Here is a 14,459-nt window from a genome sequence, read left to right as displayed (position 1 = left end):
TCAAAAAAATAAAGGGAACACTTAAACAACACAATGTAACTCCAAGTCAATCACACTTCTGTGAAATCAAACTGTCCACTTAGGAAGCAACACTGATTGACAATACATTTCACATGCTGTTATGCAAATGGAATAGACAACAGGTGGAAATTATAGGCAATTAGCAAGACACCCCCAATAAAGGAGTGGTTCTGCAGGTGGGGACCACAGACAACTTCTCAGTTCCTATGCTTCCTGGCTGATGTTTTGGTCACTTTTGAATGCTGGCGGTGCTTTCACTCTAGTGGTAGCATGAGCCAGAGTCTACAACCCACACAAGTGGCTCAGGTAGTGCAGCTCATCCAGGATGGCACATCCAATGCGAGCTGTTGAAAGAAGGTTTGCTGTGTCTGTGAGCGTAGTGTCCAGAGCATGGAGGCGCTACCAGGAGACAGGCCAGTACATCAGGAGACGTGGAGGAGGCCGTAGGAGGGCAACAACCCAGCAGCAGGACCGCTACCTCCGCCCTTGTGCAAGGAGGAGCAGGAGAAGCACTGCCAGAGCCCTGCAAAATGACCTCCAGCAGGCCACAAATGTGCATGTGTCTCCTCAAACGGTCACGAAACAGACTCCATGAGGGTGGTATGAGGGCCCGACGTCCACAGGTGGGGGTTGTGCTTACAGCCCAACACCGTGCAGGACGTTTGGCATTTGCCAGAGAACACCAAGATTGGCAAATTCGCCACTGGCGCCCTGTGCTCTTCACAGATGAAAGCAGGTTCAACTCTGAGCACGTGGCAGACGTGACAGAGTCTGGAGACGCCGTGGAGAACGTTCTGCTGCCGCAAACATCCTCCAGCATGACCGGTTTGGCGGTGGGTCAGTCATGGTGTGGGGTGGCATTTCTTTGGGGGGCCGCACAGCCCTCCATGTGCTCGCCAGAGGTAGCCTGACTGCCATTAGGTACCGAGATAAGATTCTCAGACCCCTTGTGAGACCATGTGCTGGTGCGGTTGGCCCTGGGTTCCTCCTAATGCAAGACAATGCTAGACCTCATGTGGCTGGAGTGTGTCAGCAGTTCCTGCAAGAGGAAGGCATTGATGCTATGGACTGGCCCGCCCGTTCCCCAGACCTGAATCCAATTGAGCACATCTGGGACATCATGTCTCGCACCATCCACCAACGCCACGTTGCACCACAGACTGTCCAGCAGTTGGCGGATGCTTTAGTCCAGGTCTGGGAGATCCCTCAGGAGACCATCCGCCACCTCATCAGGAGCATGCCCAGGCATTGTAGGGAGGTCATACAGGCACGTGGAGGCCACACACACTACTGAGCCTCATTTTGACTTGTTTTAAGGACATTACATCAAAGTTGGATCAGCCTGTAGTGTAGTTTTCCACTTTAATTTTGAGTGTGACTCCAAATCCAGACCTCCATGGGTTGATAAATTGGATTTCCATTGATTATTTTTGTGTGATTTTGTTGTCAGCACATTCAACTATGTAAAGAAAAAAGTATTTAATAAGATTATTTCTTTCATTCAGATCTAGGATGTGTTGTTTAAGTGTTCCCTTTATTTTTTTGAGCAGTATATTTTATTACTGGTTAAAGCACATACTACTTTTGACTTAACACAATAATCAATATTGTACACACTCAACGTGCTATTTTTCGTTAAATGTCAGTCAGTTTTGACCTGGGTTGTGTGGCAGTACAAGTTAGTTTACTATGTACGTGTATTATGCTCAGTCCGTTTGAATACAGTATTGTAATTGTGTAAGTAATTTGGAATATGATACTAATCCCCCCCGCCCACACACTTATGCTGTCACAGCCCTTCACAATCACAGTGTGGTTCACATCTAGCATGTAATTCAATAGGCTACCACAGACATCTTCACATGGGTTGGAACACTACAATCACTGACTGCTCATTCCATTAGAGTGCAATAGCACTAGCATGCTTAGGCAATGGCTCAGATCATGTTTTACCATACTGAGGAGCACCGGGGGGTTCTGACATAAGAATAATGTCTGCTGTTTAACATTCAGGAATCCAAGAAACTGACCTAGAGCTCAGCATCATAGAGTACCTAGCACAGTTGCTGGGTAAGTGTGAGCACCACAATAAAAGCACATACAAAATCTAGAACCGAAATCACACAAATGAATGTATCACTCCATTTTTAAAATGATTCACTCCATATGTCCAGGTGCGTGGAGGGTTTGTAATTAAGGAAGGCTCATGTAACAGTTAAATGATTTCACTCTGAATAATCAGTGGTAACAAATTACCATAACATGTTTGCACAATGTATTCTAGCAATCTGGACTACTTTGCATTGCTGATGTTAGATTGATGGCATATGTGATGATGGACCAAATGCTACTTTTTGATACGCATGTAACGCATGAATAAACTGGTTATACGATGAGGCTGAGGTGGTATAGCCTATAAATCAAATAGAACTAACAGCAATCTGTAAACTCATGTCAGTTCCATGTAGTTTAAAACGACCAAGTTGAATTCATCATCAGTGTCATTTGAAAGATACGAAGATATTTCACAGAAAGCTTATTTTTAATCACAAACCCACAAAGACTGAGCTTTTGGGTTGGGAGAGAGTATGGAGTGCAAAGTAACAGTCTCTGTTCAGAGTAGTCTCTGTGCAGAGGCTGGGATGGGCACCCTGGTACCAAACAGAATGGGCAGTTGGGGCTCTGCACGCTTCAGGTTATTGGTCTTCAGTCCAAAGTAGAGTCTGTGAGCACTGCTGGTCCGGGGATCCTGTCTGAGGTGTCTGTCCAGAGGGTAGGTGGCGTAGGGTAGAGGATCTGACAGTGTGCTGAGGGGCATGTCACATCTCTTGGGGATGGGGATGCTGAAAGCAGACAACAGGTGGGGGCTCTGCTGGCTCTCCACACCAGCTCCGCTCTCCCAGGCAGGCATCACACCGCATGACCCTGCTGTTGCGGTCTCCCCGTCTGAGGCACCGAGCCCCGGGCCGGCCTCCCTCCGGAGCTGGCTGCTGACCCTAGGGTGTCTGGGCTGGTGGGCCTTCACGGGTGGTAGGACGGCGAAGCTGTTGATGATCAGCGTCATGGGACACTCTGAGGCTGAGTGGTGGTGAGGGGGCAGAGCCCAGCAGTGAGTCACTGATCTCACACACCTCAGCTTTGTCCTCCACCATCTTGTCTCGGAGTGTCAGTTGCTGTGTGGCTTTCTGAAGGTCCCTGAAGGACTCTGGTGGGGACTCCTCTGAAGAGAGGAGTCCCGGGAATCAGGAGTCCAGGGAGGAATCAGGGGAGTGGGTTACGCTGGACTCAGAGTCAAGGGGATCCTAGAACTTCACGAGGTCCACACACAGGTGGCAGTGGTGGTCTGTGTCTCCAGTCTTGACGACTCTCTTTCCTCTCCTCTGGGTCTGAACCAGGCAGCCAAGTGGAGTAGTTCTGTCCCAGCCCCGGATCTGTCTCAACAACAAACACGAGCAACTTAGAGAAAATTTGGTTTTACCTTTTAAGATGATTTCTGAGATTGAATGTAGTTATAAACAGTGAATAAACATACTGACACCGTTTCGCTTTTTCTTAACTCACATGAAATTGAAGTGTGTATCTGGTGCCTACGCAATAACGTGACACTGGCTGAATATCATTCACAATCTAGCCAAAAAATAAAAGGTTAACCACAGGGATTACTTACAGCTTCCTCCCATCCGGAGAGACAGAGAAACTCAAATGGCTCCTGCTCTTTGGATGAGGTATCATCGCTGATATCCAAAAGGGCATCAACATGGCCTCTGTTGGGTAGTTGGCAGCTCTGGTTCCATCCTGTGTACTCAACTGCCACACTTCTGTCTTCAGCCACTTCTACGGGCGCCTGATCCCATTCCTTGAATTTGTCCATTCTAAGATGAGCCTTTCAGGGTGAAATCTGTTGAGAGTGAAAAAACATCTCTAATTAGGCACTCATCTTGTAGGCTCGCTGGTAAGAGTGGAGATAAATGTACACAAACAGCAAGCAACCTATAATTAATTGTAAGCAAAACTATTTGTAAGATATCTGAAGACATGTAGCCTTTAACGTCAACTTTATGACATGTTAACTCAAGTGTTAACAAACGTGTTGACCCTGTTTACAAAACCTGTCCATTAAATGGATTCATAAACATTCTAGCTAGCTAGCAAGAGAACCTCACATTTCTGCGTAGCTACTAACGTTAACGTTAGGTAAACTAACGTTAGCAACTTAAGTAGGAAGCGTGTTCTGTTACCTGAAGCCACAAACAAGACTGTAAAAGAGACAACTTACCATTAAAGGGGGTCGACTTCGACACTATCCTCAGCAATACCATACAAGCATTTGCTCCTTGAGGTTTTTACATTCAACTTAATAGGCAGTAACATAGTCATCAAATATTTATTACAGTTTTGCAGCTATCAGGAGACGACCTCAAACAAAGTCAAAGATGTGCTAGGCCCACGAAGTGTTCGGAGCAGAGATAGAACGCCGTTGCCATGACAACTCCACTACAACAGGGCGCTCAGAAGTGACGTGGTGGAAAAGAAGAGGGGAAATGGGAGGGGGCGTGACAAAAACAAGTTGGAAAAAAACAGTTGACACGTTATTGCTCATTTCCATGTTATCTAAGAAAATGTAACACTTTCTAGACCTGGATTTGCTGCTTGTTACAATTCGTGATTTACAGCATGGTGTCCACTATGTTGCTGACTATTTCATTCAATATCTATAATTAAGACTAACCCTAACATTTCTGTAATCTATAGTAAACTGTCCTATACAATATGATCCAAAATAGCCCATTATAACAGTATTGTAATATACATTGTATAACGTAAGGCTATAAAATAGTGGATATGGGCCTAAGTGAATTTGATTCAGATCAGTGCTTGATTGAAATAGGTTCCGATATTCATTTTAGGTGGCAGTGCTGTTTATATTTAGGTGCAGGAGCTCCACAATACTTTTGAGCTAATATTCTATAAGAGGAACAGGAGCTCAAGCAGTAGAACATTTGAGGTGCTGGTACTGAGCTACGGTGAGCTCCTGCCCAAGTCAAGCACTGATTCAGATTGGCCAATGCTTCATAGTATGGCTACAGTAGCTGTAGCACATGGGGATGTGTGAAACTCCTCAACCTGAACTGTCCCCACTTGCGCCAGCGAATAGTTAGCTTGTCGCGTGGCACCGACTTCTGACGCTTCTTGACGGCCGTGGTACTCGCAAGCAGTGTGACGTCCTTTACATAGGCCTACTCATTTACATGATATAAATTATTTACAGGTATCTAGAATATACTCTCAAAGCTAGAGTCCTTGATTGAAACAATAACAAAGTGGCCACCCACCTCTGTTTCGTTTTTTTTTTTTAACGGAGAAAAAAAAAAGGAGAAAGGAAGTTATGCGTTTTTGACTCATGGCCGAAATGAGATTGCCTCGCTGCCCATCCACATCGCTCCGGCCAAAGCCACGCCCACTAACGTTTCTTCTCCGTGAAGCAATCGACATAGCAGCGGAATTAAATTCAGGATGAGTCGTCAGGCAAGAAATGGGACGTGCTATTCGGAACATCGTGGTCCAGCCAGGCACAAACCTTATGACTGTAATGTCATGTCTCTCACTGGGTCCCCAAGTTTTATGTGCACTGTAAGCTCAGCCACACACACATTGACTGGGGCATGCTGCTGGAAATGTCCACAGTGATACGGGAATCCCATATTTCATATTCTTTCATAATGAACGAATTTGTATGCCTGTGAATGAAATTTAAAGTGACGTTAGGGAGGTATGTCTGGTATTTGTGATGCGTTGTTCTAGCTGCACTTGTAGAAGCTTGGTTTATTCGTTCAGAAATGCGCAGTGTCACAGTCTGACGTGGTACTACGGCGCCTATCCGTGTGTTTATCTCTGACACCTGACGGCGTGTTCCTTTCTCAGTGGCTCTGATCACTACCCCTTCGACTACAGACCAGCGACTCTCCCGCTTTATGGAAACCGAGGCTGTGCGTTCTGTTGTGGTTATGCTGCCTCCCAAGAACTGCCTCCCGAGGAACTACAGCTGCATAGCTGGGTTGTTCGGGAGCTTGGCAGCAGACCCGAGAGTAGAAGACGTGGAGGGGATGGAGCTGAACGGAACAAGCGAGCCCATCGAGATGCACCATGTGGTGGATGAGAGACCTAGAGGCCGGGAATCCTTCCTCAAACCCCCGCAGAGTCCGAACCTGCGCCGGAGGTGCAAGTCTCTGCCGACCCCCATAGAGAGAGCGAAGCTTGAGATCTCCCGCAGCCGGAGTCCCTGCAGCCAGAAAAAGGTCCGTTTCGCCGACTCTCTGGGTCTGGAGCTCACCTCTGTGAAGCACTTCAATGACACAGACATGCCCGATGTGCCGGAGCGCATAATGGCCAGATTCGACAGGGGTGCCCTCCATCTGAACCCCTTTGATAAATTCCCCAGGGCACCGACCACCCAGTCAATTTTTATGGAGCTGCAATTCAAGAACCCCGGCACCCTACCAGGCTTTACTGAGAAAGTGAAAGAAGTGAAAGTGTTGTTGGAGTGTGCTGAAGCCGACGAGTTCAGTCTGTCCGGCGTCGTGCGGGTTTTGAACATGGCTTTCGAGAAAAGTGTCTATTTGAGGTTCTCAATCAACAACTGGATAACCTTCATGGACAGTCTGGCATCATATGTCCCAGAATCAAGCGACGGTGTGACAGACAAATTCTCCTTTAAGATAATCACCCCAACAACGTTTCTGGAGAGTGGAGGCACGTTCCAGTTTGCCATAAAATACTGCGTTGGTGGAGATGAGTATTGGGACAATAATGACGGGGTCAACTACAAAGTGCGACGCCACAGGTTTAAGATTTCCCCACCCCGTGAGTGGGAGGATGGCTGGATTCACTTCATCTAACCTGCATGCGCCCTTGGCGTTCTCACCGGCGCACTGTGTGTGTAAAGCAAGCGATCTCTCCACGGGCACCGCTTTACCGTAATGAAAAATAGGGCTACCATAGGCTATAGCCTCTACACATTGTGTTAATGATCCAACCGCCGTGTCCAGCTGTACACGCAGTCATTTTTTACATTGTTTGGGTTATGTTTTTTTTCTCACCACCGTCACAATGGTTTTGTTTCATGTCATTATGTTTGACAGATTTGACAGGATTGAAAGACAAGCCCTTCATTACGTATCCGGCGCGGGAGGTAAATCTGCTGTATGATAATTAGCCTTGGTGTTGGGAGCTTTGTAGTCCTGTGCCCTTTGGTGTGGCACAACTATACTCTTATGTAATGACACGTGCCGTTGAAAACGTGCCAGGAATATACCCCATTTAAGCATCACTATCCCTCTCTAAAACGCAGCGATGCTCGATTCAATCCCCACCTTTGACTATTTTATTAAACATCTTGTGTGATGTCTTAACTGTCAACGACTGCTTATAAAAAAACGGAGGAAAATGGTTATGAAAAATACTAAGACAGTTTCCAGCACGTCTTCTCTCTGTTTATTTCCGATAGCATGGGACTGTGCTCACGTGCATCCCCCTGTGTACGTGTGCCGGATTTCAATCCGATTCTCTCTCATCTGAAAACTCCAGTGTATGGGGCAGGCCGAGGCCCAGTCACAACAATATTCGCACTGGACCAACAAGGGAAATATCAAATTGTAATTTGTCTTACCAATTCCTCATCTTTTCATCTTCTTGGATATGCCTTATAATACCCCTTAGAACTAACGGGGAACGCTGCTGCGCTTTTATCCTGATCAATATTGGGTGTATTCAGTTTTATAACTATTTGAGCATGAATATTTCAATGTTGGGGAAATGATTAAACCCTCTCTATAGCACTGCTCAACGAGATGATGTTAGAAAAAGGAAATCATCCCACGAGCCTTGTTCGCTGGTTATAAATGCACCAGAAAACGATTTTCCAGAGGATGGTAACCAGTAGCAGGAGAGTAGAGTGTGGGTCAGAGTGGAGCCCTACAGTCTAGCAGTAGGCTAGCCTATTAGGATGCTCTGGTATGACCCCAAACATGTAACATAATAATATGTGGATCTTTACCACTCTCAAATGCCAAATAATGCATATGCTATATGCATTATTTTAAACTAGAGGACATGTATATTTGACTAAAAAACTATTGTACAGAACGTTTTGTTCAGGATCTTATAGTAGATTTTTCTCTGCAGTGCAGTCAGTCTGCATGTGTCTGACAGGTGATATTTTACAACATTCCTGTTGTGACACTTGATCTCAACCAGTCACAATAATTCACCAGGTGTATTGTTGTAAACAGTAGTTGAGGATAGCTCTAACCTTAAGGTCCACTGCAGAATCAGTCACCACTGCCTCACCCATACAGTATCTCTACCTTCTTCAAGGTTGAGCTTTAATGACAAAATCCACATGGATATTACTCCATTTTATAACTGTTATTACACAATGATAACTTACAGAGACAGATACTGTTGGACTTTTGTTTCTGTTCCTTGTTGGACTTGAAATGCAACTGTTGCTGTTGAAAATTATAAATTTACCTCAGATCGTTTCTAGAGTGCGGACCTGACGATCTTCCAAAAAATCCAGGTTTTTCTCCTTTTATTCAGGTTGAACAAAACAAAACATTATTTTTTTATGAAATACAGTAGAACCAAAATAGTCAAAGTCATGCCATTTTTAAAACACACCCAGTCCAGTAAAACAGTAGCATTTCATTGTCAGTATTTTGTAAATAACTTCCACTGTGTAATGTTGTATTTTACAGTACGACTATGGTGATGACAGCATCTGAACTACTTTTACTGATTTCAAAGTTGTAATGTTAGACTTGGCTGATGATATAGAAAAGAGCAGTGTTTGTTTGGTAGGACTACATATTGTACAGTTGATGCTATTGCACTGGTGCTTCAAGCTGAACTCATTTGTTGGCACATTGGCATTACACAATGCATGTGTCAAACTCATTCCACTGAGGGCCGAGTGTCGGCGGGTTTTTGCTCCACCCCTTGTACTTGATTGATGAATTAAGGTCAATAACTAATAAGGAACTCCTCTCACCTGGTTGTCTTTGACACCCCTGACATGAGGTGAGGGACCTCATTATGGATGGATGGCAAACTAACCTTAGGTTATGTAACTCAACAGCCCACATTACACAGACGGTTTGTCTACATGTGTACTGGATGTACACCATGTTTAAATTCGAGTTTGTATTTATTTGGGTTGTTATAATTTATGGGAGTTTTCTATGACATGAATGCTTGGAATAAATCAATATTTAGATTTTATTAGGACGCCTCTGAGAGATCAGCAACTTGGAGATGTATCTGTTTAGAAAATGGAATGCATCTCTGAGACTAACAGATGATATAATATAGTTAGTTACTGTTGTCTGGCTATGGTGGTCAGTAAGAAAAGCCTGTGTTTACATGATCCAGGACTTGGAGGGAGCTTGGCCAGACTATTCAATCCTTGAGATTGAAAATGGAAAATAGACTACTCATGTGACCACTGAGCATGTCCAAATGACTCAAACGATTTAGCAGAGTTGTTTGGCTTATCATATTTGTTTGGTTTCCAAAGTCCATCGGTTGGCTCTTTCTAATATCTCCATGGGAAATCCGTAGAGCCTGGTTGGACCAAAATAACCTCACTCATGGTCTCACGTCCACCATGACATTAATCGACCTCTAGGGCTGCACGATATGGGCAAAAACATCTAACAGCAATTTTTATTTTTAACAAATATGCCTATTGCGATTTGACGTGCGATGGAGATCAAAATATTTGGGTGAACTGTTGGAATTATAGAAATATATTGAATTATATTATGAAGCAAAGTGGAAAGCAGCATCGTTCTTGTTTGGAACAATTTGTTGACTGCATTGACCTGACGGAACAACGTGCACATTTATAGTCAATCATCTAACAGCGAGGGGGAGGAACTGCGCTGCTTGAGTGACAGGGGGCGAGGCTTAATGTGTGTGGGAAGCAGCCGCAAGAGGAGAACAAAACGGAGTTAACTGTAAAACCTAAAGTTACTCAAGGCTGAGATGAGTTTCAAAAATATTGCAAATGACATGGATCTCTTGCGATATTGATATTGCACATGTCAATATGTGATTTTGATGTGAATTAGATTAATTGTGCAGGCCACTCATGAGTTGAGACATGACCATTGGTTGACAGCTGGTTGGCCTCACTCTCTTCAGAGGCATGCTAGTCTGTGCAGTCAGTGAGTTCCACACACGACAGCTGTATCTCCACAAAGACTACTGTGGGTAACAAGATGTCACGCCTTGTCAGAGATTGTTTTATGTTCTTAAGTCTGATGAAATATAATGGTTATTTTTCCTCTTGTAGCTTTTGCTTATGATTTCTGTTGACTGTAAATATTATCTCAATAAGTGTACATGTAGTACAGTATGATTTCACTCATGAATTGTTTCAATCATAACCTTTCACTTTGTGAATATGTCATGGAGGTAAAGATGTTTTATAGGGGAAGGATGAAAGGATTCCAGAAACAGACAGTATAGGGTTTGTCAACACAATGTAACCACATTTTATGATCACTAGCTGATGTTTATCTGTTTTTATGTGTCGCATATTGAATGTCTTTCTGCTACCATATTATGTAGTGTAATAGCATTTCAAAAACAGGATTGCAAGCGGTGGATGCATACCCAACTCAGAACTACAAAGTAACTCCAAATATACATGTACAATAGCAATCAAATCTAAAAACTATCTGAACAAAATAGAATTTCAGGAAATGTCCTTTAAAACTGCGCTACGCCTCTGAACCTTATGCCAAAATGTGGGCGGGGTCCCAGGAAGGGTAGGGTTATTATATAAGGTGTAACTAAAGATGGTTCCATTGCCTTATGTTTAGAGATCATACTGAAATGAACACATAAGAGGTCTAAACTGTGAAGGGCTGTTATGGTAGGTTGATCAACATGTGATAATAGTCTCGAGCAGTCAAATCATACTGGATAGTATGTACTGGGGCTAAGCTGAGGGGGTCTTTAGGCTAAAGAGTTGCATGCATGCCACTAAAGACGACATACACTTTTGTGTATCTGAAACATCTGAAAGGAGAGACTAATGATTGTAATATTGAGCTACTCAAAGTTCATAGCGCACTTTGAGTAGGAAAGTAGAAAAGCTAGGAAAAGAGGCATGGTTTGGTTTGGTATGCCTCTTCCGACTTTACACGTATTCCTGTGAATTGCTACTAACCAAGATGTTCTCCATGTTTCATACACAGCTTTCTCTCTCACTGTGAAATGTTATACATCTGAAATAGTTAAAATCAAGTTCACTTTACTCATATGTGGAGTGGAGGAAGTGAATTTCCCTTGGTTTGACCTGTAAGGTTATCAGTATTCTTCTTTTGAATCTATACAAACCTTACTACTGCAATCCATCATCTGTCTGTGTTGATGTGTCTTGGTGTCTGACGTATTGTTTGGAGCTAATGTTTATCACTGTATTCTGGCTGTTTGCATGCACGGCGGAAGTACCCCTGTTATTTTTATGGTGAGTTTGTAATGTAGCCTATATTTTATTAAAACAACGGCAATAAAGGCCTTTGTGATGGGAAATTAAAACGTGTTGTAGTTTTGTCCATTTCCTTCATCACACTACAGTCAGCAGTATGGTATAATTAAGCAATAAGACACGAGGAGGTGTGGTATATGGCCAATATACCACGGCTAAGGGCTGTTCTTACGCACGACGCATCGTGGAGTGCCTGGACACAGCCCTTAGACATTGTATATTGGCCATATACCACAAACCCCCAAGGTGCCTTATTGCTATTATAAACTAGTTGCCAATGTAATTAGAGCAATACATGTTTTGTCATACCCGTGGTATACGGTCTGATATACCACGGCTGTCAGCCAATCAGCATTCAGTGCTCGAACCACCCAGTTTATAATAACCTTTACCTTAACGTTTCATTACAATAACTTTATTAACTCAACTAGAATCAATGTCACAGTATCCTCTGAGATGACACAGGTTTATTTCAAAGCTCTACAGATGAATTTGCCTGCAGGGTGTGATTTTGATTGTATTATGAGAGATCTCATTTTCTCCTCTGAATGCTCCACTGCTGTCTGTCTGCTCTGAGCTGACTGGCTCATTGATCAGACGACCGTCTAATCCACACAGGGCCCTAGTCCTGTAGGCCATAACATTTCTTGCTGTGCCTCGCCGCAGTCATGACGAGACACATGTCCTTGTGAATTGATCAGCTCTGTTGGCATGCCCCTCAGTGTTCTCGGTGGGAGTGGGGTTGGATGGGTGTTTTTGGGGGGCAGGAGGACAGGCTGAGGGATCTCTTGTGATCAGGAGGGTTGGCTTCAGGCACAATTTTGTCTCTGACATGTAGGCTGTATAACAGAACAGGTAGTCTTGGTGTCCTTGACTTTTTCCATTCTGATGGATGGGCATATTCTTATAATGTCTTCATGGTATAGGGTATCTATTTTACATGCAAGGGCACACAGAGTTCCAGTTACAGCCGTATGATATTACCATGACATTTCATTAGCTAGTCATTGATCTGTTCAATAGATTGCATTTAGCTCTCCATTGACTAGTTTCCTCTCAAAATATTGATTGCTCTGGAGCACAATTCTATAGGACAGAATCTTAATGGTGAAAGACTCTATAAGATGGAATCTTAATAGTGAAAAACTATAAGATGGAATCTTAATAGTGAAAAACTATAGGACGGAATCTTAATAGTGAAAGACTCTATAGGACAGAATCTTAGTGAAAGACTATAGGATGGAATCTTAATAGTGAAAGACTATAGGATGGAATCTTAATAGTGAAAGACTATAGGATGGAATCTTAATAGTGAAAGACTATAGGATGGAATCTTAATAGTGAAAGACTATAGGATGGAATCTTAATAGTGAAAGACTATAGGATGGAATCTTAATAGTGAAAGACTATAGGATGGAATCTTAATAGTGAAAGACTATAGGATGGAATTGTAACGGCCGTTGTTGAAGAGAGAAGGGGACCAAGGCGCAGCGGGTTGCGTGCTCATAATTATATTTATTATAGCGAACACGGAAAAAACAATAAACAAAGAACGACCGCTAACAGATTTGCAGGCTAAACAACAGCAGTGCAAATACAACTACCTACAATCAACCAGGTGAAAACAAGCTCCCTAAATATGACTCTCAATCAGGAACAACGATGTACAGCTGTTCCTGATCGAGAGCCACACAGACCAACAAAGAAATACACAAACTAGAAAAACCTAGAATACCAAAACAAGAACATACACCAAAAACCCCGGAACACATAAATACAACACCCCTCTACATACACATAACCCCCGAACCACATAAAACAAATACCCTCTGCCACGTCCTGACCAAACTACAATAACAAAAAATCCCTATTTGGTCAGGACGTGACAGGAATCTTAATAGTGAAAGACTATAGGACAGAATCTTAATACTGAAAGACTAAGTCCAATCTTTACTGTAGTTAATACAGTAGTAATTATGCCATAAAATAAGGTACCATATCCATCCTTGATTCCCTTGACTCTGACCCAGTTAGATATGAATGAGGACACATTGAACTGAGGCCTCAGCCCCTGTCATTTTTGCTAATCACAAACTAATGATGAGGATAGAGGGAAGACGCGAGAGAAGAGAGGGAGAATGGTGGTAGAAGGGGTATAAACTAAGGAAACAGTCAAGCTGTCTTGCTTGTTGCCAGACAACAACTCTACCTGTGTGTGTGTGTGTGTGCGTGCGTGCGTGCGTGCAGTCTCCTCTCTCCTAAATGTAAAGGGAACGTTAGAAAAGCTCAGCTCTGATTCTAGATGACATCCAAGACTGTGTGGAATGGGTGTAGAGGTCATTTTGGGCACATAGTCCCTTTTTGAAATAGCTTAAAAAACACATTAGTTTAATTTGTCACAGGTAACCTCCAGCTCACCCCTTTGAGTTGATGTGAATAAACTGAGTTTAGACAGTTGTTTTATGGCAATCGTCCACCAAGCCAAATATTAATCACTAGTGAATATGATTGATAATGTTATTATACTCCAACCTAGCCTCAGTGACTCAGTGTGTATCAGTCAGCAGTGTCTGGTGGACCGCATCAGAACACAAGTAGCCAGAACCAGACAAACAGAGCTGCCAAACAACTGGGGCTACATTGACAACCTACATTAAAGCGACAGAGGATGGTAGCAGACTACTGTATATTGCCACTTCTATAATCTAAGTCTGGAGAGTGTTTTTCCACAGGGAAGCAAAAGTCATTCTGCTACCCAAAAATGGTAAAGCTCCCTTTGCTGGTTCTAACAGCCGACCAATCAGCTTGCTGCCAGTTCTTAGCAAACTTATGGATTTTTTTTTTTACCAGATAAATTGTTCAGAGAAATAGCATTATAACT

General features: G+C 43.3%; 2 protein-coding genes across 2 annotated transcripts; one reads left to right on the top strand and one right to left on the bottom strand.

Annotated features, from left to right (window-relative positions):
- Window positions 1-64: 64 nt before the first annotated feature.
- LOC145859067 (uncharacterized) lies at window positions 65-5,512 on the bottom strand. The gene is made up of 3 exons (XM_082957821.1): window positions 4,298-5,512; window positions 3,689-3,919; window positions 65-3,452 (listed from the first exon to the last, which is right to left on the bottom strand). The coding sequence occupies exon 3, from the start codon at window positions 3,083-3,085 to the stop codon at window positions 2,636-2,638; it is 450 nt and encodes a 149-aa protein (XP_082813947.1). The 5' UTR covers window positions 3,086-3,452; window positions 3,689-3,919; window positions 4,298-5,512; the 3' UTR covers window positions 65-2,635.
- A 481-nt stretch (window positions 5,513-5,993) lies between these two features.
- LOC106562302 (protein phosphatase 1 regulatory subunit 3E-like) lies at window positions 5,994-6,917 on the top strand. Its single transcript, XM_014127094.1, has one exon. It carries the CDS (start codon window positions 5,994-5,996, stop codon window positions 6,915-6,917), a length of 924 nt encoding a protein of 307 aa, XP_013982569.1.
- Window positions 6,918-14,459: the final 7,542 nt, after the last annotated feature.

Source organism: Salmo salar, chromosome 11 (genome assembly GCF_965601325.2).
Source record: "Salmo salar chromosome 11, fSalSal1, whole genome shotgun sequence".
In the NCBI taxonomy this organism is placed as follows: domain Eukaryota; kingdom Metazoa; phylum Chordata; class Actinopteri; order Salmoniformes; family Salmonidae; genus Salmo; species Salmo salar.
Note: the sequence above shows the minus strand (reverse complement) of the source record. Positions and strands in the feature narration are given on the sequence as shown.

Bases quoted from the DNA above. Each gene is read 5' to 3' on its own strand.
- LOC145859067 (XM_082957821.1), bottom strand. From the start codon at position 3,085: ATGACGCTGATCATCAACAGCTTCGCCGTCCTACCACCCGTGAAGGCC.
- LOC106562302 (XM_014127094.1), top strand. From the start codon at position 5,994: ATGGAAACCGAGGCTGTGCGTTCTGTTGTGGTTATGCTGCCTCCCAAG.